General features: G+C 49.7%; 9 protein-coding genes across 9 annotated transcripts, besides 1 other annotated feature; 5 read left to right on the forward strand and 4 right to left on the reverse strand.

Moving 5' to 3' along the window:
* Positions 1-22965: part of a sequence feature (contig 1.153 11..403022(1)) that runs on past both edges of the window.
* Positions 1032-2045, forward strand: ANIA_08487 (uncharacterized protein; the record flags this gene model as incomplete). The annotated part of the gene is made up of 2 exons (XM_676664.1): positions 1032-1362; positions 1495-2045. The coding sequence occupies 2 exons, from the start codon at positions 1032-1034 to the stop codon at positions 2043-2045; spliced, it is 882 nt and encodes a 293-aa protein (XP_681756.1).
* Positions 2343-3155, forward strand: ANIA_08488 (palmitoyltransferase YKT6; the record flags this gene model as incomplete). The annotated part of the gene is made up of 4 exons (XM_676665.1): positions 2343-2363; positions 2411-2576; positions 2672-2958; positions 3036-3155. The coding sequence occupies 4 exons, from the start codon at positions 2343-2345 to the stop codon at positions 3153-3155; spliced, it is 594 nt and encodes a 197-aa protein (XP_681757.1).
* Positions 3706-8129, reverse strand: ANIA_08489 (type IV ATP-binding cassette transporter atrB; the record flags this gene model as incomplete). The annotated part of the gene is made up of 4 exons (XM_676666.1): positions 3706-5496; positions 5542-6279; positions 6330-7355; positions 7407-8129. The coding sequence occupies 4 exons, from the start codon at positions 8127-8129 to the stop codon at positions 3706-3708; spliced, it is 4278 nt and encodes a 1425-aa protein (XP_681758.1).
* ANIA_11616 (uncharacterized protein) lies at positions 12141-13053 on the forward strand (the record flags this gene model as incomplete). The annotated part of the gene is made up of 2 exons (XM_050612157.1): positions 12141-12167; positions 12910-13053. The coding sequence occupies 2 exons, from the start codon at positions 12141-12143 to the stop codon at positions 13051-13053; spliced, it is 171 nt and encodes a 56-aa protein (XP_050468106.1).
* ANIA_08490 (uncharacterized protein) lies at positions 14412-15587 on the reverse strand (the record flags this gene model as incomplete). Its single annotated transcript, XM_676667.1, has 3 exons — positions 14412-15121; positions 15218-15412; positions 15524-15587. 3 exons carry the CDS (start codon positions 15585-15587, stop codon positions 14412-14414), a joined length of 969 nt encoding a protein of 322 aa, XP_681759.1.
* On the forward strand, positions 16111-16984 carry ANIA_08491 (ribosome biosynthesis protein NIP7). The gene is made up of 3 exons (XM_676668.2): positions 16111-16205; positions 16258-16398; positions 16478-16984. Exons 1-3 carry the CDS (start codon positions 16121-16123, stop codon positions 16816-16818), a joined length of 567 nt encoding a protein of 188 aa, XP_681760.1. The 5' UTR covers positions 16111-16120; the 3' UTR covers positions 16819-16984.
* On the reverse strand, positions 17205-18362 carry ANIA_08492 (class I SAM-dependent methyltransferase; the record flags this gene model as incomplete). The annotated part of the gene is made up of 5 exons (XM_676669.1): positions 17205-17222; positions 17560-17702; positions 17752-18014; positions 18068-18175; positions 18223-18362. 5 exons carry the CDS (start codon positions 18360-18362, stop codon positions 17205-17207), a joined length of 672 nt encoding a protein of 223 aa, XP_681761.1.
* ANIA_08493 (uncharacterized protein) lies at positions 18596-20116 on the forward strand (the record flags this gene model as incomplete). Its single annotated transcript, XM_676670.1, has 6 exons — positions 18596-18636; positions 18764-18784; positions 19069-19172; positions 19334-19409; positions 19541-19662; positions 19914-20116. 6 exons carry the CDS (start codon positions 18596-18598, stop codon positions 20114-20116), a joined length of 567 nt encoding a protein of 188 aa, XP_681762.1.
* On the reverse strand, positions 20664-22898 carry ANIA_08494 (ketopantoate reductase family protein; the record flags this gene model as incomplete). Its single annotated transcript, XM_676671.1, has 6 exons — positions 20664-20796; positions 21119-21202; positions 21429-21449; positions 21483-22194; positions 22398-22584; positions 22866-22898. 6 exons carry the CDS (start codon positions 22896-22898, stop codon positions 20664-20666), a joined length of 1170 nt encoding a protein of 389 aa, XP_681763.1.

Here is a 22965-nt window from a genome sequence, read left to right on the forward strand (position 1 = left end):
AAGCGGGCGTCACATGGGAATCGGCCCAGCTGTTAGCGCGGTAAGACTTGTCAAACTGCGGTGTCTTCGAATAGTTACAGTGGGTGATCACCTGACGATCGTTCCCACCTGACGATCGATTTTCCCCTCACCGATATTTCAACCACCAAACATCAAACTCTTGTATCTCATTCAATATGACTCCAATGGATGCGGCGATAGAAGCAATTGAATCACTAAAGCCAGGCGATTCAATTAATTATACTAAAATTGCGAAAGAGTTCGGGGTCAACCGGATAACTCTGTCAAGACGCCACAAAGGAATTCAGCGCTCTAGGAGAGACCAATATGAAGAACAGCGAATTCTCAATGACCAGCAGGCCAAGGATCTTATAAAATACATTGATAAGCTCTCTGGCAAAGGTTTATATATATCGCATGAGATGCTTCGGAATTTTGCAAAAGAACTGACAGGAAAGAAACCAGGAAATCACTGGCCTGGCCGCTTTCTAAAGCAACACCAAATTGAACTCTCCTCTGCCTATACAACTGCTATGGACTCCAATCGAAAGCGAGCTGATTCTGCATACAAATATTCGCGATACTTCGACTTATTAGCCCAGAAACTTGATAAATACAAGGTGGAGCCAGGGAATATATATAACATGGATAAGAAAGGATTTCTTATTGGAATGCTGTCAAAAGGTCTCAGGATCTTCTCAAAGCACAAATATAAGCAAGGAAACTTCAAGCAGCGCCTACAGGATGGGAATCGTGAATAGATAACTGCAATTGCCTGCATCTGTGCTGATAGGACCTTGCTATCCCCAGTACTTATTTACCAGGCAGCTAGCAGTGATATACAAGATACCTGGCTACAGGATTTCGATCCTCAACACCACAAGACCTTTTTTGCCTCCTCTCCAAGTGGTTGGACAAATGACAAGCTTGGATATGCCTGGTTGACTGGAGTTTTTGACCGGGAGACAAAGGATAAAGCGCGGAGGCAATAGAGGCTCTTATTCCTTGATAGCCATAGATCTCACCTTACCATGAAGTTCTTCGATTACTGCGATGACAATAAGATCCTTTTAGCAACATATCCTCCACATTCAACGCATTCACTGCAGCCGCTTGATGTTGGGATCTTCAGCCCGCTTTCCCACGCCTACAGCAGCGAACTGGAGGCATATCTGCATATATCCATGGGACTAAGTCATATTACAAAACAGGACTTCTTTCGCCTCTTCTTCCCGGCCTGGGTAAAGGCCTTATCAAGCAAAAATATTATATCTTCTTGGAGAACAGTTGGAATACATCCCTTCAACCCTGAAATTGTTCTGGCGAGATTTAGCAGAGAACCGCAGTCAAGGCCATCAACAAGTGAGTCCTCGCGCTCTATATTAGGTGCAGAAGACTGGCGGAAGATCAAGAAGCTCCTCCATGATATTGTTGAGGATATATACAGTGAAAACACCAGGAAGCTTAGTTTGGCCATGCATAACCTCTCTATAGAGAATATTCTTCTAAAGCTTCAATGCAAGGGCCTCCAGATAGCCCTCCAGAATAAGAAGAAGAAGCGTCAGCGCGGAAAGCCTTTACAATTTCAATTAAAAGCTTCAGACAATGGTGGTGCAGTTTTTTACTCCCCTCAAAAAATTCAGCAGGCGCAAGACCTTCAGCTTGGAAAGGAAAGAGCTGCTGAACAGCTAAAGGCCTCTAAAGAGGAGCAAAAGGTCCGCCGGCAGCAAGAGAAAGAGGCAAAGCAGCGCCTGATTGAGGATCACAGGAAAATCCAGGCATCTCAGCAAGAAATACACTGCCTGGAGGCAGAGCAAAAGAGGCAGGAGAAAGAGGATGCCCGTATATCAAAGGAGGCCGCGAAGCAGCTTCAAATTGACTTCCAACAGGCAAAGAAGACTCCAAGGAAGTCCTCTAAAGCTTCAAATCATACAGATACACAGGACACTGGCCCGCCATCTCATGTTGTTGTTGAAGAGGTCCCTCCTACAGTAAATCGGCGAGGCCGCGAGATCCGGCTCCCACAGCGCTTTCGGACCAATTAAAATTGACAGAACTACTCTAAATTATTACTATATTATGCCACCAAAAATTTGAGTGATAATATTAGTTGTATATGGTTGAATTGCTTCATGTTTGTTGTGCTGGTGGTGGTTGAAATCGATCGTCAGGTGGGAACGATCGTCAGGTGATCAACCACTGTAATGGTCTCGGCTCATGAACTGCTAAGCTACCCTTACATATTCTGCCGCATCCCACCGCCTTCACGGTCCCATTCACAAAGCCTCCCCATTCCTTGACACCCCACATTCTCCTATTATCTCCCTGCCTCATCCAGCAAAATGAAGATCGTTTACATTGGTGTAAGCTGCAGGACACCCCCTTTCCCATCATTTATTGACGTCTCCAGGTCCTCCGCAACGCGCAACCCGATCCGATCGAGCTATGTTGCGAGCGGGAGCTGAGCAGCTACTCCCGCTTCACTCGGGGAAGCATCGCGGAGTTCACGACCATGTTCAGTAAGCTTCTCACCGGGCGAACAAGCCCCGGCCAACGGCAGGACGTCCAAGAAAAGGGTATGCTCGCTCTACTCCCCACAAAAGCAGACTTGATCTGTTTCCTGCTATGGAGTACAGAATAAGGGTTCGGTGAGCTCCGCTAACAAGTGCAGATTTCACCTTCCACGTCTACGCCTCCAGCGCATCACCCGGCATCACAGGCGTGATTATCAGCGATGACGAATACCCCTCGATGGCTGCGCACCAGATTCTCTCCAAGCTCCTCGATGAGTTCACGACCCAGAACCCCTCCGCTACAAGCGCCACCGGCCCCGTCTCCTTTCCCGCCCTCACCTCCTACATCACCAAGTATCAGGACCCGCAGAATGTTGGCAGTATCCTGAAGATCCAGAAGGAGCTTGATGAGACGAAGGTGGTTTTACATAAGACTATTGAGAGTGTGAGTGGCCACCTATACCCGTCGGTTGAAGTCCTGTTGGAGCCTGATAAGGTACTAACTGTGGCTGTGCTGGGTAGGTTCTGCAACGTGGTGAGAAACTCGACGACCTTGTGCAGAAGAGCGAGGGTCTCAGCTCGCAGAGCAAGATGTTTTACACTAGCGCGAAGAAGCAAAACTCCTGCTGCATTATCATGTGAATCACGACAACGTCCACATTCCGTTCCCCTTGTCCATCTTGCTGCTCTCGTTGCGATACGACCTCTACAGTTATCTAGGAGCTTTTTTTTCTGGCGATTTCCATTGCTTGCATTCTACTTTCTATCGCTTACCTTATCCGGATTATGTCTGATGAATCATCCTTCCCGTGCTATGACTCGCTGATACCTTTGAGTTTCTGTTGGTTCGATAATGAGGATGTCTGATAAGCCCTCCACACGACATATCCACAGACACTTCGACATACAATCATACTCATTTCAGATTCCAACCCCACTCTTGCTCGTAGTGAAGCACAGCTTTCAGAGAATAATAGATTTTCAAGTTCGTCGAAGACGACTATTTATTAAGCTGGTACTGTACACCCCTGTAGGACTCCCGCAATGCAGTATGTCTATCTATAAACATGTAAGTGCAACAAATATTCCAAGAAGGAAAAGTGGTATCCGAAAGCCGAAACATGCAAGTGTGAGAGGAGTTAAATTAACGATTAACAACGGACGAAGCTTGCACAGGAACAATCGTAAAAGCCTACTCCTCTGCCTTCTTCGAAGCCTTCGTCCTCAACTTCATAAGCCCGTAAACCAAGGCATAACTACTAAGGACGAAGAGTGCGACTATCGCCGTATCCCGCCAACCATAGTAGTAGTCCTTCAGGTTCAGGCTATACAGATAGTCGCTTCCGCGAGTATACTGGCAGACCTGGCATTGGGAGGTTGCGTCCGGGTTGATCAGGTTCGCGCTGACGCCCAAGCCTTGAAGATAGGTCGACAGGTAATCGATGCAAGATGAGCCATTGGGCGGATCGAAGGTAGCGAACTCCGACTCACGGCATTTAATATCGACATCGAAAATGGTGAATGTGAGCAGCGAACCCATGAGGTAGTTGAAGGGGTTGAGCCAGTAGATCCAGTAGCGCCAGAACTCCTGGATTTGGCCATAGGGAACAAGGACACCACAGAAAGAGACGAGAGTTCCGATGACGAGCGGGTTCGTAAGAGTGGCGAAGACGGCGTTCGGAGCGTAAGCGGAGATGAACTGGCCGATACCTGTGTAGAGACCCTCGTAGAGAAGCATGACGAAGAAGACGGCTCCGGCTTTGTCAGAGGACGTGGGCAAGCCGGTCTGGTAGTAAAAGCAGACGAAGTAGAGAACAGCGCAGAGGACGAGGTAGGGGAGTTCAGAGACAATGAGGCCTGTGACGAAAGCCACCCAGGAGTACATTCGTGATTTCTTCTCACGAGCGTCGTAAATGTCGCGGCGTTCAATGAAGAGGGGCTGGAGCTGGGCAATGGCACCTGGCGCGACAAATATGAAGTTGAAAAGGGCGAATAGTTTGAGCTGGAGTTCACCGACGGATGCACCCATTTTCCAGAAAGAGAAGCCATTGAAGAGGGCGGATCCGATGTGGAGGGCGAGCTTGTTGTTGACATAGTCGGTGTTCCGGTAAACGGCAAGACAAGTGCGCTTTGTGACAATCACCGTTTGTTGCCAGAGGGGCATGGCGAACTCGTGGCCGTCATCTACGGTTCCAGGTGGTTTGGACGCTGCTTCGCTGATGATTCGGTCTAGTTCCTTCTGCGCGTTGGTATGCTCTGGAGAAGCTTTCCAAACCTCGTGCCAGTCGCGCCCTTGTGACAGGGATCCAGACACGACGTCAATCATGTGTTCGGCCGGATTGGCGTTGGGAGGGCAGGGGGCACCGTGACGGGCAAAGTATTCCTTGACGGTCGAACCGTTGTCGCCAATGTCACCGAAATAGACCATCTTTCCGCCTTTGGCAAGAAGCAACAGGCTGTCAAATTCAGCAAACAGTTGAGCGGAAGGCTGGTGGATTGTGACGAGGACAGCTTGGCCGACATCAGCCAACTTGCGGAGGAAGCGAACGGTGTTGTAGGCGGACTGGCCATCAAGACCAGATGTAGGCTCGTCCAGGAAGATCAGGATACTAGGCTTAGAGACTAGCTCAACACCAATGGTGACTCGCTTGCGCTGTTCCACACTGAGTCCAGCACCTACGCGCCCGATAAGCGTGTCGGCGATGTCGTGAAGTTCAAGAAGGTCAATAATAACGTCGACATATTTCAGCTTTTCTTCCCGCGGTGTTGTACGTGGCTGACGCAACAAAGCAGAAAATTCCAGAGCTTCACGGACGGTAGCGTACGGCTCGTGAACATCAAGCTGCTCACAATAACCGGCTGAACGTTGGAACGATACAGGAAGAGGACGACCATCAACTAGAACCGATCCCTGAATTGTACCGGCAGTCTTCCGTTGGGCAAGGACGTCGAGGAGTGTCGTCTTTCCGGCACCGGATGATCCCTAGACTTGTTAGCAGTGGCTTCAAGTCAAATAAAGACTACATACCATAAGAGCGCCCAGCATGCCCGGTTTCACCCAGCCATAGACATGGTCGAGCAACTGACGATCACCACTCGGAGTCTTGACGGTATAGCAGAGGTCCTTCCAAGTAAAGACAGACGTGTTCCGGACGAGTTGGTTGTCTATATCGCTAGAGTCCTGTACACCCTCGCTCTTGCCTTTCGTAGAAGTCTTCTCGTTGGACTGAGATTCCTCATCACGATGGCCATGCTGGCGATGCTTTTCCACACTTTCACGCGGTATCAGAAGGGAGGGGCCATTTTCTGAGGCACCCTTCCAGCGCGAAGTCGCGATAATAGTGACAACAACAAATAGAGCCCACCAAGCCCAGAGGATACCGAAGTTACGCCAGACGTGGCCGTGGCTATACGAGAGAGATGCGAGGTAGTCATCACCGGTGACATAATTCCGACCGGGGATGGAACCTCCAACGCCAGTACACGACTGAGTAGTGGCATTTTCGTATCCTGGTCCGGCGGGCACAAGGTTGGTGCCCACGCAGGGAATGATCTTACCGTGAAACTCGTTAGATAGCAAAGCGTCGAAGCCGTACGCCAGAGGGTCAATCCAGTAGATCCAAACAAACCAGGGGTGCATTTCCGGCTTTCGGATCATGTAACCAGTGTACATGATGAGAGCTGAGATAAGGAAACCCGAAACCTTGGATGCGTCATCGAACGTCTTGAAAGCGGCACCACAAGCTCGGAAGACAGCAGTCATCGCCTGCCGGACGTTAACATACGGGAATAATGACATAGCGTAAGTTGACCTACCATTGTTGTCGCAAATACCAGAATCCAATACGTGAAGAACACACCCGCATCCATCTCAAGGCCGACCATGAAGTACACAGGGAGCGCAAAGATGGTGACTTGAAAAATAAGAACAGGTATGTCTGCGGCAATCTGCGCTATACAGAATGCAGCCGGGTGGAAGAACGCAAACGATTTGTGCTTGATCAGGACCGGACGCCCCTGGAAGGACTCTGTGACTTCAGCCATGGCCAGGAGAGAGTTGTAGAGAAGCGAGAAGAACAAGGCACCGGATTTGACAAAAAGACCGCCAGAGTTGTTGGGAGCATCGTAGAAGAGCGAGCCTGCAATCAGAGCCTGGATAAGGGTCGAGACCTGTTTGATAATGAATGTGGCCTTGTCACCCCAGAGGATCTGGTACTGTCGCGTAACGCAAATCTTGACCTGGTTCATAAAGTCGACGGTAAATGGGCTGCTTTTGGGCAGCTGCTTCGCCTTTTCCTCTGCAATTGCTTGCTTGAAATCTTCGGTCCGTAGCTTTGCGTATTCAGAGTCAGGGTAGTCGTATTCGCTAATCATATCTGCTTTCACGGCGGATTTGTTATACTCTTCTAACATGGCGTCGGCATTTCGGGGGAAACGCGCCTCGAACCCTGAACGGATCTTGCGCTCGGTTGGCACGGTGACACCGGTCAGGAAATCAGCAACGTTTGAACCCTCCCGGCAAACAAAGCCGAGAGCCTCCATGTAGGGCCTGGCTTGAGTCATGGGCCCGTAGTAGATCTGTTTGCCCTCATCCAAAACCAGCACCTTGTCGAACAGATCGTAGATACCATTACCGGCCTGGTACAGAGTGACAATCGTAGATAGGCCCAGAACATCGGTCATGGCCCGGATAGCCTTGGTCCACTCGAGCGCGGTGCTCGCGTCCAGACCGCGGGTACTGTTGTCCCAGCAGAAGACAGATGCACGAGTAGCAAGACATTCGATGATGGAGACACGCTTGCGCTCACCACCGGAAACACCGCGAATAAATTCGTTACCGACCTGCATTCGTTAGGATGACAAATTAAAAGAGATGTAAGAAATTCAAAGTACCTTGGTGTCAACAGTGTGCGAGATACCCATGGACTGGAGCAAGAACTTTTTGTATTCTTCGCGATAGGCCTCGGGCGACTCAACTCCATTCGGCAGACGGAAAGGCACCTTCAACCGAGTCGCAAAGTCCATAGTTTCACCCACGGTCAAGCTAGGGAAGAAGAGCTCTTCTTCGGTGTTCATCACAATCTGGCCCCGGTACTGTTCCGCCTCCTTGGCCGTCATCGACCCGTACCGAACGTCTCCTTGAACGGCCTTGTAGCCCAGTCGCTGGTTAGCGAGCATCTTCAGCAGCGTCGTGCAACCGGATCCTGGACGACCGAGAACCAAGAGCATCTCCCCCGGCTTGACGCAGCCATGACTGTTATCAAGAATCGTTCGGAGCGGCGGTTTGTTGCGGGATTCTCTGGCCAGCTTCGGGACGTTGAATTGGGAGAGAAAGTTCTCCTGGACGGCCGCATCTGCGCTGACGACTTCGACACTGAGATTCTGCCATGTAACACCCAATTCCCGACGCTTGAACCCAGACTCTGCTTCGCGTTCGTTCTGTTCCTTCACTTGGGGCATCAAAGCCCAGCCATCGGCACGGCTGACATTTGGATCTGTTGTGGAAGCGGAATCCTCGCCGAGAACTGTAGTTGTACTATCCGAATCCCTGATGCTCACCATGGTCTCTCTAGACTCACGGGGCAGGGCGGTGTCTCCCACGGTGAGGGTAGACATGGTGGCGTACTAATCACAAGCCGGTACGTAGCGGACAGGGGATTCACAACTTTCATCAGCAGTCCAGTCGGGAGCCCTGAGCAAGTATATAAACACCGCCAGGGGCGTGGGTCAGATTCCAAAGATTTCAGACGGCGTGATAATCAGCCCGAATCCGCCCTAGAGGCCCACATGGCTCCCCTATCTCTGGCCTGTATGGGGACCCAGGCGAACGCAAATCCGCTGAGTCAACAGAGGAAGCGCCAGAGACTTCCATGCAAGAAGTGAGCATGACCAGTGGAGTGTCGTCATCTTCCAATAATAACGAAAAATGAACGAGAGAAGCGAACGATTGACCATGGACAACCCAACACAAGTCTGCATCCATGCTGCAGAAGAAAGAAAAACAGTGGGCCGGAACGAATCGGCGTCGGAGTTTAGGCCATGCCGACCAGAACCTCCGAATAAATCCGCTTACTCAGCGGCACTTTGTGGCTCGTAGCCAATGTTATGCAAGATTAGCTCCAGGTGGCTCCGCCATGACTCAGCGGAGCCTCCAAAATCTGACACTCGCCTGGCCCAGCGATCGGCCCTGGAAGGCTGAAAATCCAAGCCTGAAACAAGCGACCAACGCCTCTCCCACTAAGCTGAACCATCCAGGCTGCAACGCCATCCTTCCCGTATCAGGGTTATCAGATCAGCATCCGTCAGCTTACCCAGAGCAGGGATTATCCACGGGCTCTTTCTTTGTACCCCCCTTTACCGGTCTATTTTTACTCGGTTTTTACTCCCGGCTGGTTAACACCGATTCCTCTGGGTTAGAAACCGTCTGGACGTCATTTCGGATTCCGAATACGCGAGCTTTTCACTGTGCTCTCTATGAATTCTTGATACATCACATGCGTCAGCATCGGTTCTGCTAGTTGCGAACATGTGTTGTGGACTGTGTTGACAGCTCCATCGCGCCGCAGCCTGGCGGCCATGAACTCCTTGCACCTTCATGCAGTAGGGGACGTCTCATTTGATTCTGTGTCTTGCTCTGACGAGCCTTGTAGTCCAATTGAGTTACTGACAGCACGGAGATCGATTTCTCGCAGGGGAAGCGAGTCAATGACGTTGGCGGAACCGCGCCAAGCGAGGGTACAGAGTAATCCCTCGGCTCAAGCGATAGTGGATTTGTCCGTTCTAGAATGTCGGTCTTACTTGTGTGCGCCCCGACCGTTCTTCGCAATCGCACATGGCTTCGTCCGAGCGCCGGCATCGATCTGACTTCTCTGCGGACTACCTTGAAGCCGTTATAATTTTGGGACGAGTCTTCAAGGCTAAACAGCTGCAGCTTCAGACTGCGCTTACGCTTAACAGTATATTGTTCGAAATACAGAGTGTTCGCAATACAGTCTCCTTATAAGGCCTAAATCCCATCAGGAATGTCTTGAAAGCGAGTTGCCTTGTTATCTCCGCAGCCAGATGCAACTATACGGAGCCTTTTCGTCCGGGCCCGAACACGTATCGGCTTCCCGCCTTATCCCCGTACCCTGGTCCTGCTTCGGGACTTCAATTCTGGAACTCAATTCGCCTTTCATTTGATTCCAATTTATGAATTTTCAAGATTTGCTTTATCCATGTTAAGTAATTGTGAAGCGGTGTAAGACCAGAGTACGCTAACGACTCTAGCGACTTGTTTGCGCTGAAGTTATCGAGTGGCTGAATGCACTGGTTTCGGCCACCTACATATATTGGGTCGGCGCCAGGCGTAGGTTTATTCCAGAGGATAACAACCACGACCGAAACTATTCGTATCTTCTAATGTTTCCATACTCTGCTCTCAGCTTCGAAATTTAGTCCACCTCAGCCTGGCGATTCTTGTCTACACAGAGTAGAACCACAGCCCCGTGTAACCCTTCTTTACAACCCGCCCCCAACCCGCTCGTATCCGTCTCAGCAGCGACGGCTGTGTCCAAGGCCGTGGCCTCCACGTGTTGAGGATTGGCACGCGCGCCTCGCAAACCCTTGCTTATGCTAAAACATTGCTGAGTCAGATGGGCAGCGGATGCCATAGGAAAAGTCCCTGCTTGGTTCGGTCGCTGCTCGCATCCCGTCAGCTCCCAGTGGTCTCTTCGATTCTGTCTAGAAACTACCGACTGAGCCATTACACTCGACCCAAGGCTCTGTCAAGACAACTTTGTTGAGAATTGTGCTGCAGTGAGACGAATCAGAGCTTTTTGCTTCACCTTACTGATCGCCTACAAACACAATGGCTGGAGAGGCTGCCAGCGAAAACCAACTGCCTGATAATTAAGCACGTCGTCTGGTCCCGGATCCCAAGTTCAGCTATAAATTCACTGAGGCAAGCTGCAGAGATATGCCAAATTTAGAGAGAATTGAGATTATGCATAAGTGGCCGGCATAGCACAATACACCAGGTATGGATCTGGTTGAGTGTACGACATCGCCTTTAGTATGCAGGTATGCCGTCCGTTTGCTGCTCTGGCATTTGAGCTGGTCTGACAGCCAATCAAGATTGAAGAGGGTCTATGCAAAGGCTCCTGCTGTTTACGATCTCACCAGACGGTTGTTAAAGCAGATAAGACTCTTGGCTGCTAGAAGTGTTGGTTCCCCAAAAGGACGAGTGGGCGCCAAAACAATGGAGGATTCGTTGGCACAATCTCCTTACCTCCGTCTATCCCACATTACGCTCGCTGCATGGGGTTATTCTTTCTAGCTTCATGTTGCAAACGGGGCTCACCGGCCTTCAGATAACTGCAACAGGCTGATAGACCACTTTTCTCATAGTGTAACAGCAAGGGTGAGCAAGAGTGTTGCAGATACTAGCAAAGTTAGGATTGAGATTGGCCAGCAATGCTGGCAGCTGAGAGTACCAGCCGCATATACTACCCATATCCAGGATAAACGAGCACGGACAGTAGACTCTTTACCTCAGGACAAAGGATATTTCATATTTCCTTTTTGCTATGGCGTAGTTGTCGATCGGTGATGACGATACCATCTGGTCGGCTCCTAGAGTTGTTCGTCGCCCAAAGCACCTATTGCTGAGTGTAGCACTTGTTTCTCGAGTTTGTACAGTAATTACATGATTCTGAACCTTCTTGGTCGGGTGTGCAGTAGGGCTGGGAAATAACTGCCAATTCAGACTTCTCGATAATGGATATATTCAGCGAACAGCACCTTCAACCAAAGTCCTAAGTGTCTAGTCCTCAAAATGCACATAGAGCTCGAACTAACAGGGCCTACTCTGTCCCCTAACGGTTGCTCATGGTGGAGAAATATAATTGAGAGAGCGGGAGATTGAGGTGGTCAGTAGATAACTGAAAATATGAGACTAATATGTCTTGCGTAGACTACAGGTATCATGGATTGTGTAAGCTGCTAAGACTGGGCCGAATCTAATATGCCAGTTATCAAGGCAGCCTGATCACAGCGGTAATGAGGGACACTGCAGAACTAGATGGTGGAGCAAAGGCACTCGATGAACTGCATAAGAATCCTCTTTGCACTATATATCTGGTCTATTCGGATTCGAGTCAAGTTTGTGTTTGAATCTAGGTAGGTAGGGTTTGATTTCGCGTAATTCATGGTGCTCAATCTCCGTCAGTCCGAAACTACAATCTCATGTGGGTTTACCAGAAAACCATGTGATTTGTGCTAGCTCCAATGTCTTTCCTTGATAATGAATATGAAACAGGCCGCATTTATATTGTGTCGAACCGTATGTGACAGCTACCCATATATGGAGCTTTCCTATTTTATATATCAAGTTCCGGCTCGCCAATGGCAATGCAGGAATTCTGCTACTTCCATGGTTCAAAAGTTATGTCCACTCCAATTGCCGTATCAGGCTAAAATGCTTAAAATTTCCTTTGTAGTTAAACCGCTGTATAGAGCTAATTTGGAAGAATTAGGCCGTCACTATTCTATAATATTGACGGTTGATGCTGGTGATTACATCTAGCCTGACGCTCCATACTATCTTATCGCGCAACCGAACTAGAATAAGATACAACAATCTTCATCATGAGGCTCACCATATGGCTAGGTCTGGTCAGTACAGATACTGGTGCTGCTCCTAAACAAATCCCTAGTAAATTCAAGGGCATCGCTGGTTCAAAGAGAATGCCTGGGTTTCAAATTGGCACCTGCAGCCCAATCTGTAGACGCAGTGCTAGATGCTGCTCACAAGAATGGTATAAAGGCGGCTTTATACAGAGAGCTCGACCTGCAACGGCTCGCTTGACGTCAGGCGAGGTCTGGGTCTTGCATGGAAACTAGGGAAAAGATAGACGTCGTTTAATGCCCAGTTACCGATCAAACTCGCCCGGCACTAATCTCTGGTCTACTGGGTGTCAGCACGACAGCCAATATCATAGAACAAGGCGCGGAATGTGATTTCGTTTGAAGACTACTGCATAGCACAATGCAAAGCTTTTCATGGGGTTGGCGGGCTCGTATAGTTATGCGACTCCGTGGCCTGGTTGTGTCGGAACGTCTATCCATGCGAGTCCGAAGCCACCGTTGACCCTAACTCAAATTGTTCCACCATGGGCAACAGCTATCCCATGGCAATCAATCCATGTGCTGACCGGAAGGCGGAGTTAAGATCGTGGTCCTGGTCCACCTCGATGGGCCGAGCAAAGGCTTGATGAGTGAGTGGAGACTTGGGTTCTATGGATTTTAGGTTATTTAACGCTGACCGTTTCCAGGCACTGAGACCTCCTGTTCACCACTAATACCTTCAGTTCTTGGAACCCGGCTATCATTGCAGGTATGGTATGATATGATGCAGTCCTTCAAGCTTTCACTGCCCAACGGCGCCACCGTTGCTGGAATCCGCAACATCCCTACAGACTCTCCGTCTCCTCACTATCGACCGCTAATCGTCGGTCTTCACGGTGGCACTTACGACTGTCATTACTTTGACGGGAGCTGAGCTACTGGGCGCAGGAGTGGTATACAAGTTGTTTTGGGTTTGCGATAGAGAGTGCTGCTTCTTCTGCTGTACATACCTAAATAGAGATCTCTTACTATCTAGTCAGTATTCCTAAAGTTTACACAGAGCGCTGAAATACCCTGATATATCAAGGAGTAAATAATTGTTAAGTGACGGGCAAATCAAGGCGTCACGACGTCCATGAGGACCTTGGAGTTACCATATCTCCGTTGCTAGTCGTTATATAAGTACAGACGAATGTAATCCATTGTAAGCGGTATATATAGGCCTCCATTCATTTCCAAAACCCTAATCAACCATCTGGGCATACACCAAGCACTGAATAGAACTACATGATTCATCAGAGAGTGGTTAATCCCCCTAAAACCATGTGTACCCCACCAGTACAAATCCTTAAGTATCATCTAGCAGGCATGCTACCAGTCCAACCACCTCCTTTGTTGACTCCAACTATCTAGCAGGATACAGCCCTTCATTGCCTTGAGTCTGCTCTCTCAGTCCATATTCCTCAGCATTGGCATGCTAATCGGACTACTACATCACAGCTGTTAGTATTATGGCGTAAAGGAGGTCCTTGACAGATACACTCACGGACAAACTGCAGTTAAAGTGTTACCATGGATACCTCCAAAAGTTGTGCTGGTAATCGTTGTTGTCCAACTGGTGAACGAGGGAGATTTAGTAGAATGCGACCCCTGGAAGAAGAACCAAGAGCGAGATCTATACACTTTACCTTCCTTGACCATCTTGCTTACGTCGTAAAAATTGGTAGCTTCTCAAATTATAAAGTCCACGATCCGCGCCAGGCTCTGGCCAATTTCAGGGATTTTCGGAGGCTTTCCAGCACCTGAGTAGCTTAACAACTGAAGCAGGGAGCATTGCTCGGATACGCGATGCACCGGCCAACAGAGACCTAAGGCTGTGGGAATATCCCAGTTGCGCACTAAATATGCCGTGGAATATTGTAGGGGGGTCGAGGATGGCGTCTCCGGATAACGGCGGCAAGATCGGGTAGCAGTAAGCTATGCAGGCATGGGTAGCCGCACTACACTGGATAGGAAGGGTCTTAGGGTAGGTAGTAGCGAGGAATGGATTTGCGTTCATGGCGAAGGCCGTGCCTGTGCTACCTTCGGGCACCGTGACTGACTCGCACGTTCAGAGCTGCCCAAGAGTCTTAATATGTCTTATCTGGTCAATGACCCAGCTAAACCACAAAGGGGACACCAAACAGCACTCTATGCAGCAGGGAAGAGAACCTGGGTCTGTGTACATTGGCTCGTTCATATAATACTGGTCATAGGTATACACTGTAGTAATGATAAAAAAAGACGTAAGGGTCAGATGAAAAGCCGGCTAACACCTTGGTTTTCGACAGATTCCACAACCTCCAGCATAGTCTGATTGAGATCGTCATCCCAGTCATATGATTCATCATCGCTGTCGCTGTTGACCAGAGTAACGCGGGGTTGTTGAGATTGCGACTGGGACCTGTGGTTGCTATTTGTCGGTGTACTGGGCTCCGGCTTCTCCCACTCCGCGGACCAGTGATGGTGAGATGACCGAGGGCAATCACCACCTGGAGTGATTAAGCCTATCCTGGTGCTTTGCATAAATGGAGGTGTTGTTGGCTGTCGGATTTGTGGAGACGGACTACGAGGATATCCACCGGCTGAGAACAAAACCGACTCTATCCTTTGATTCCGTGGGCTTGACATTGGTGTTTTAGGCGGAGATAACGACTGCCAGGGTCGTTGGCAGGTTGGCGACGTTGGTAAAGAGAAATCTTGGTTGTTTGTATTATGTTCTCGAGTTTGGGGGGCAACTGGATCTATAGTCGCGGATTTTCTCTCCGCATCTGCCAAGTAGTTATCAAACAATCGTCTTCTTGGTAAAGGCCTGGTTGTCGGCGCGAGTCTAGTTGCTGTGAATGAAGCCGAACGAGCTGCTAAGGGGGAGATAGTCTCAGTCTCGCCGGTCTGGGTCCCTGCGTCAACATAGCCAATCCTGGCTGTCTTGACGGACCTAGAAACTGACGGTGATGCTGGCTCTAGCATATATTTTTAGACCACGAAGTGCAGCGGCAACCGTGAGGGTGTACCATTATTTTTTATACTCCCCACAGCACTATCAAACGAGTCCGCACCTGCCTTCCGCTTCAAGGTACTCGGAGCCGTGTACTCCCCAAAGCTTCGAATGTCAACCTGCTTCCGCGGTGTTCGAGGTGTTCGAGGTGCTCGCACAGCAGGAGGTATCACACTTCGCACTCGCTCTTCCTCGTCAAACCAGATTATGGTTTGGCAGCGGGCTGAATCCGTGCTGTGTCTCGCGCAGGCGTAGACTTATAGACGTTAGCATGTAGATCATAGGACCAAGACGGATGATTCACAATGCGATCCATAATAGGGGCTAGCCCTCTTTTTGACAGAGAATTCCTTCACCCGATACCCACATTGACATAGGAACTCGTCCTCATCGTCGATTTTGACGTTCTTGAGGTTAGATCGCAGGGACATGTCAGAATCGCAGACTGATCACGAGTTCAGGCCATGAAGCGGCGAATGCATCCAGGAGATGATTATCGCGGCGAAGCGACGGTCTTGTTTCCTGGGGAGACGAATCGACCCCATTGCTGCGTGATGTATCAAGTGATGGTGGGGTAACTTGCAGCTTCCGCAGCCACTCGTTTAATGCTTATCTTCTCTGCAGTAGGGCAACTGTTGAAGCCTTGGAGCCTTCTTATTTACCGTCTCGTCTTGGAGAATCCAAGGGAATCCAACAGCCGATTGGAGACGATGAAACTACTGGCCCACGGCATCAATTGTCATAAGTTGGTGGCAAATCATTCAGGTACAGTGGGAGCGGTCCATGGGTATAGATGGGGCAGCAAAACTGCGCTAAACCTGACCCAGCAGAGCTAGCCCAAATAATACGCTAACCGTATTTGTGGGCGGTACATACATTCTGCCGTCGATATCAATATCTTTTCAACTTTTTTCTCGGACTTGCTTTGGATAGCCTTCAAGTTGAATTGTTGCACATACCCAAAATGCGCCCCCTCACAGAAGAAGAGACGCAGACGCTCTTCAAGAAGCTTGCGGAGTACTGCGGGTCAGGCCTGAAGGAGCTTATCAGTATGTCTTGTCCGCAAAAATCGTTCTCCAGGTAAATCTAACAACAGCTTAGAACCGCTTGATTCTTCTCCCAACGCCGATCGCTATGTCTTCCGACTGTCAGGCAACCGTGTCTATTACTCCCTCTTGTCGATAGCCAACGCAGCCACCGCATTTCCTCGCGATCAGCTCCTCTCCCTCGGAATATGCATGGGTATGTACCGATAGACTCCCGTCGAAACTTCCGCCGTTCCATGGCCCAGCAGACTTATACTAACGTCCTCTCGCTGCAGGCAAATTCACCAAGACTGGCAAATTCCGCCTCCACATAACCGCGCTCCCCATCATTGCTGAGCACGCCCGAAATAAGATCTGGATCAAGCCGAACGGCGTCATGCCCTTCCTCTACGGTTCGAACGTAGCCAAGGCCCACGTCGCAAAGCTACCGGACGAGATGGCTGAACACAGCGGAGTTATTGTTTGCACGCAGGATGATGTTCCTCTGGGTTTTGGGATTACGGCAAGGAGTACGGCGGAGGCAAGGCGGTTGGACCCCACGGGTATTGTTTGCTTCCGGCAGGCAGATTGCGGAGAGTACCTGCGCGATGAGGATACTCTGTTTGCTTCAGGGTAAAGGGTCACAGGACGTGGTGAAGAGTCAACTACCGGCTTCATTTCCCATACCGACGTAGCCACAAGTCGCAAAGGCGTTGGTGGCTGACGGGATGGGAACCCAATGCATTGGCTTGAGGACCGGTATATTTGCGCGGTAAGGACTGCGCTGGACGAGTTCCAGTGGGTGCTCATCATTACTGCCAGGCCAAATGTGCAGCAAAAGCGATGTTATTTATTCCAGGAGTATCGGCGCAAATTGGGATCAAGGTGCATTGCCTCTCTTCAACTGGTGGGATTTTCTCCGCAGCGGAAGCAATATCCGCGTGAACACTATGAGGTTATATGAAGATACTAGTAATCTATTTCCTTAAAGAGAACTAACACCATAACATTTGTTTCTAAGAATCACCACCCAAACGCCGTCTATAACAGCAGCAGTGCAAGCCGCATGAGCCTCTTTAAGGCTTTCCAGTTCCCTTTACCGTAACCCTGCAAACTACGCAATTGGCCTCCTAGCTACAACCCTCGAAAAATAATAATCCAGCAATACCCCTCTCTTCCACTCCTCCAAGCAACCTGCCATGATTAGCTCTATCTCTTCGTCGCTCTTCCCCTTCGCCTTCCAACAAAGCTTCGGAACTCCGGTATGAAATGCATGGAGTAATGTAAGGCGATGATCCTCACTAACTGGTAAGCCCTTCGTGCTGAACTGCCTTCTCTCCACAATTTCGAGTCCTGCCGAAGCGAGTGCGTCACGTACGTCGCTGGAGAATGTGAGGCTGTATCCGCGCTGAACGATCCAATCGAATACTGCCTCCCAATTAGAGGTCATCTTGCAGGGTGGGCACGCCGCGAGTTGGTCGGCGAAGTCGTATTCTTCCCATTGTATGTATCCACCAGGTTCTGCTTGCCATTAGTCGTCGAATATGCAGTTGTACAAACGAGAACGCACTTAGCAAAGAGGAGATATTGTCCACTGCGGTTGGTAATGATGATTTCCGAACCGCAAGAACTAGGTGTCTGGCATGTACAAGGTCATATTTTCCAATATGTTCCTCTGGGAAAGGCTTGTAGAAGTCGTGCACGGAGAAGTCGATGTTTGCGACGGACTCCAGCTTGGGAAACAGCGAAGATGAGATATCAAATCCATGGTATTTTGTTTGGGTAGTGCTTGGCTCTGATTCCGCAACTTTCTTTAGCTCAAATAACCAGTCCCTGGATACCAAGTCAATGCGGCGCGATTTTATGTTGGACGGATAAAAGCATACCCATTCCCAGTCGCAATGTCCGCAACCCGTTCAAATCTCTCTGGAATGTCTGGATGGAGTAGCTTCTGATGCATCATGTGCAATAACAGACGATGTTGGATGTCGAGTCTACTGGACGTGTTAGTTATCGGCCGATAAACAGGTAGAGTACGCACCTCTCATTCTCATCGGCCTCCGAAGCCTTCAAGAGATAGTCGGACTTCCTCATCGTCTGCGTTAAGCTCGGCGCCGATTTGGCGAAGTGAGAAACGGTATTCATCTGGAAGATTGATCGCAAGAAGCGGCGACTCAGCATCGTGGCAGAAAGGACACATGGGAATTAGCACGGTATTTATCGAATGCTGTGAGACACGCGGGTGAATGGGGGGCCAGTTGCGGGTGCGAAAGGTGTTCTTTCATCGGTCAGCGATCTGCAGAGTGCTTAAGAGATTCGTTGACAAAGACGCCCAAAGCGAGCTCCTCCATCGCAACTCCCAATACCCGAGCCCAAGACAGCCCCATGAATCCGTGTGGGCTAACTGTTAGAAGATGTGGGGAAGCCTAGCAGGGGACAATCTTCAGCTCGACGCGTTAGCCATTGGTTAGCTCGAGTTTATCAAGATGACTTACCTGAATCAGACCGAAATTCCAAGGATTGGGGCCGCTTGGCTTGAGCCTTATTATGCGAATGAGTAGGGCTTCACGCCTTTTTTGCAGGTGGCTTGAGAATCCCAGTTAGTAGGTACGATTCAATCTCCGCAATTCTTCAGGGAGGTTATCGTGCATGCCTAGCATAAGCATAGGCGAGAGGACAGTCCGTGATCGAAGCTAGAGCGCTTTGGGCTAAATCGTACGAGATCCTGGCAATCCAGAAATTCCTCGGTACTTCCTGATTGGGACAGTGCATTACTAATCCAAACACTGCTGGGAGGTAACCTTCCATTCTGTCCTCCAGCTTCCGCTTGACAAGAGCATACTTGCTGGTGATTTTCGCAGTTGAATGCTTATAATGAATTGGCCAGTTATACGTTAGATTACGAATCCAGTACCTCAGCCGGGCTCTCGTCCGCAGGATCGTTGACTGACTTTGTCAAAACATGTGCCATCCTCTCCAACGTTGATGGATGTAGGTACCGTCGCGCATAATATTGACTTTCATCATTGTCGTCTGACGGTCGCCAGGTCTCATCTGATCTTACTGTTGAGATTCGCCTGTTCTGCGTCTGTGCCGGCTGAAATCCGGTTGTTGTAGCGACAAGGTTATATACAGGCTGCTACTGCCAGTAGCTGCATCCCGCAAGAGATTACGGGATTGGAACACCTCTGAAACAGTCGATGGAGAGAATAATAGCGCAAGGTTATGGTACGGGCAATGATGGAATCGGAATTGATGCGAGGCATGCGGGGACACTGAATTACGCAGGTGACGCCGATAGCTGGAGATGGAGCTCCAACTATACTTGAGGCGATATAACTAATCCCAACGCCCTACAGGCAATCCTGCATTTGTGACTCGGTGATTGTAAGAATTGTAGCAACGGCAAACCGCGGCAAGACCTACGACCCCAAGGTCCACTGCATTCGGGATCTCGAGCGCCTGGGATGTAACAAGCTGAGTAAGATGTATAGAGGTAGCTTGACCTATACCATGACTAAATCAAGCTAGCAAGGACGGATATAACAACGAAGGGGCTATGGATCTCATCTCGTAACAAACACTACCTAGAAACCCTTTTTCGGATAGCTAATACGAGAGCGGCCGCAGACTTCGCAAGAACCAGTCAGCATACGACCGCTATCTAATACGCCCCCGGGTCCTACGGGATGTTACGAATCTGGACACATCTACTACTATATTTGGGTCAAGGTCAGGTTCCCGTTCGGGTTCTCGCCGACTGCAATGCACGCTCTAGCCCACCCGGACGGCGAGGTGGCTACGTCAAAAGCAGCGGCTGCGAGTGGTATCTTGGTGGTATCGTGATGAAACTGTCGTGCTACTCGACCAAAATCCTTGAGGATGTCATCGCGCACGCCCAGGAACCCTTACGCTATGCAGCTGAGTCTGCTTAAGAACAAAGAGGCGATGATCCAGATGATTAAAAGAGCGGAAGGCAGGCATTGAATTGGAGGGGAGTGGCGATTGCTGAACTGATATTTGACAGCTGCCGGGTTCAAGGCCCTTTTCTTACTATCGATGTGCGCTACCTCGGACGACGACTCAACGAGTTGCGCAATAATTTTAATATGCTCAGGGGCATGGAGTACCCAAACCTTTTTCCGGGGCTGAGCGTGGGTAACCTGGATGATGGGAACGAGATCATGGATTATGGTACTGTACATCTTAGACTGTTGTCTCACCAAAACTAACCCGTGCCAGACTGCAGTTGGGAATGGCATCAACTGGTCTCCTTCTTCCGACAGCACACCAAGATGCAAATATGGGGAAAAGGCAGTACTTGGATGCAATAAGACACATCCTACTCAAGTTGCGAGTGAACTTGACTTATTTTCACCAGTCTCTACCACAGCAGATGCTGAGCTCGCCATCATCCACGGCCTTGATGGAATAGTGATCTCCAACCCCTGCTGGCGACAACTCGACTCTGTCCCTTCCACACTAGATGTCCTGCGAGAAGTTGCCCCTGTTACCAAGGGCAAAATCACCGTTGCCATTGATGGCGGGAGGAGACGAGGAACAGATATCTTCAAGGCGCTGGCGCTGTGAGCGGACATCTGTCTTGCTGGGAGGCCTGTCATTTGGGGTTAGCCGTAAGCACCGCGGCTCCTTTCTACATTACGCACAGGGCTTATGATTTCGGTTCAAGTATGACGATAAGCGGGAGTGGCACTTGTGATCAATCTGCTCTATGATGAGTTCAGAAACTGTATGGCGCTTGCTGGGTGCGTCACATCTCCTGGCTGGTTAAGGGTCGGTGCTGATGATATTGACAGGCGCAAGAATATCTCAGAGATTAGTCGCAACCATGTCTCTCTCCTGCAGCAGGATGGGCGACTGTTGAAGTTGTGATTGGGTTTGTGCATTTGCCAGCTTAGAGCTAGCATCAGACATACGGTAGAAAAATAGACTTGACGCATTGAAATCGCGCAGCGATACAAAAAACCTCAATCTTCTCCTTCAGAGTGCAGGCGGAGACTCTATTCCCAGTAAAGTTCAAATTTCGCTTACCTCTACTCTCGTGATTCATTCATCGATCGTTTCAAAATAGTTTTGCCTAAGAATTCCTACTTTTCGTTCCGTCTAGGGTTTATAGGGCTAGTTCACCAACAGGCAATGCATTCGCTATCATCCTACAGACTCGTAGGGGTATACAGACAATGAATCCCGCTGAAATTTCCCACTACTACATCGTATTATACTTACAAATCTTCAGCATCTTTATACCTAACCCGATTCAAAATTGAGCTCTAAGCGTACGGATGCCCATTTTCAAACCCTGGAACCCACAACGCCCTCGACTCCTTAGCTTTCAATTGCAGTCCTTTCAGCAGTCCATAAACCGTTCTCAGCGTCGGCATATCCACCCCCCTTTTCATCCCCTCTCTCAACGGCTCGCCCACAATATTCTCGATTTCCATAAATCCACCCTTCTCCGCATCTTGTGCCATACTGGGCTTGAATTCTGTATCGATTGGGTCATTTCGAATCACAATCTCTAGCAGATCCTCAGGGAACCAAGACACACCGCACGCCTCTGCAGCCGCTATGATCTCGCGCATGATCGGGCGGATCAAGTCGTCAATTATGTGCCTGCTCATGCGCACCCGGGGAGTATCGAGCCCGAGAATTGCTGCAACGGGGTTATACGAGGCGTTGTAGACGAGTTTCCGCCACCGAGCCCGCTTCACATCCGGATCGAATATCGTCTCCAACTTATTGTTCGAATTATAAATAGTTATCCACCGCTTCGCTTCGTTTTCCACGACACCCTCATCAAATTTCTGATTCGCAAATGCATCGATCCGTTGGATGTCTGGGTCATCATGCAGGATCTTGCCCGGGGCATACTGTGTCGCACGGAGGTAGACGACGCTGCTAAGGATAGGGTTCGAGGGAAACGCGGAGATAACAGGCCCTTCGAGGTTCAGTCCGTTCTGCGCAAGGATTATGGTAGTGTCCCTTGGTGCCACTGCTGATGAAATTATATCTGGTACGGACGGTGAAATGTCTGGGGTGTTCTTCGTCGTGACGAAGATGTCGTCGAAGGGGGCAGGTCTTCGGACGTGACATTGGTAATGGTATTGCGGACTGTCCAATCCAGACGATTAGCGAGACACTTGATGCTTTGACCTGAGGCTACGAGCTGGCATTGCAATGCGAGGCAATACATACCGTTCGCTGGCCGCCACCCAGAAATCCGCCCATACTGGACTGAGTCGATTTCGAATCCGTATTTCATGACGGCGTCATAATTCGAGCGTAGGACCGCAGTGACTTCTGCCTTCCTGCCTTGCTCCAGGGCATAGGAGCACATCGCGCCTATGCCACCAGGACCAACGACCAAGACGCGGGCTTTTTGCTGATTGTCGGTCATATTACAGATTTCGTGCTATTGTTGGAGGAGCGGGGAAGCCGGGGAAAGCGAGTACTAGACTCAGAAGATGTCGCGATTAGCTAACTTAGGCGCTTTATAGGCTTTATTGATGCGCAGCGAGTTTTGTTTACTGGAGCTGGGGAGACACCTAGACTTGGAGATTCGTGTTATCTTTCTAATCCACCAAACTATCGGAGACGCCTCCCCATTGCGTTGAGAGGAAGGCCACAGCGAAGCAATCGGAGGATTTCGGGCTTATGACTTACAATTCTCACGACGACGTAGCAAGAGACTGCCATGATATACCAAGGTTAGCAGCGGCTTTCATTGCATATTCTATCTGTGCTTCCCCGCTTATCAAATCCT

Source organism: Aspergillus nidulans, chromosome V, assembly GCF_000011425.1.
Source record: "Aspergillus nidulans FGSC A4 chromosome V".
NCBI lineage: Eukaryota > Fungi > Ascomycota > Eurotiomycetes > Eurotiales > Aspergillaceae > Aspergillus > Aspergillus nidulans.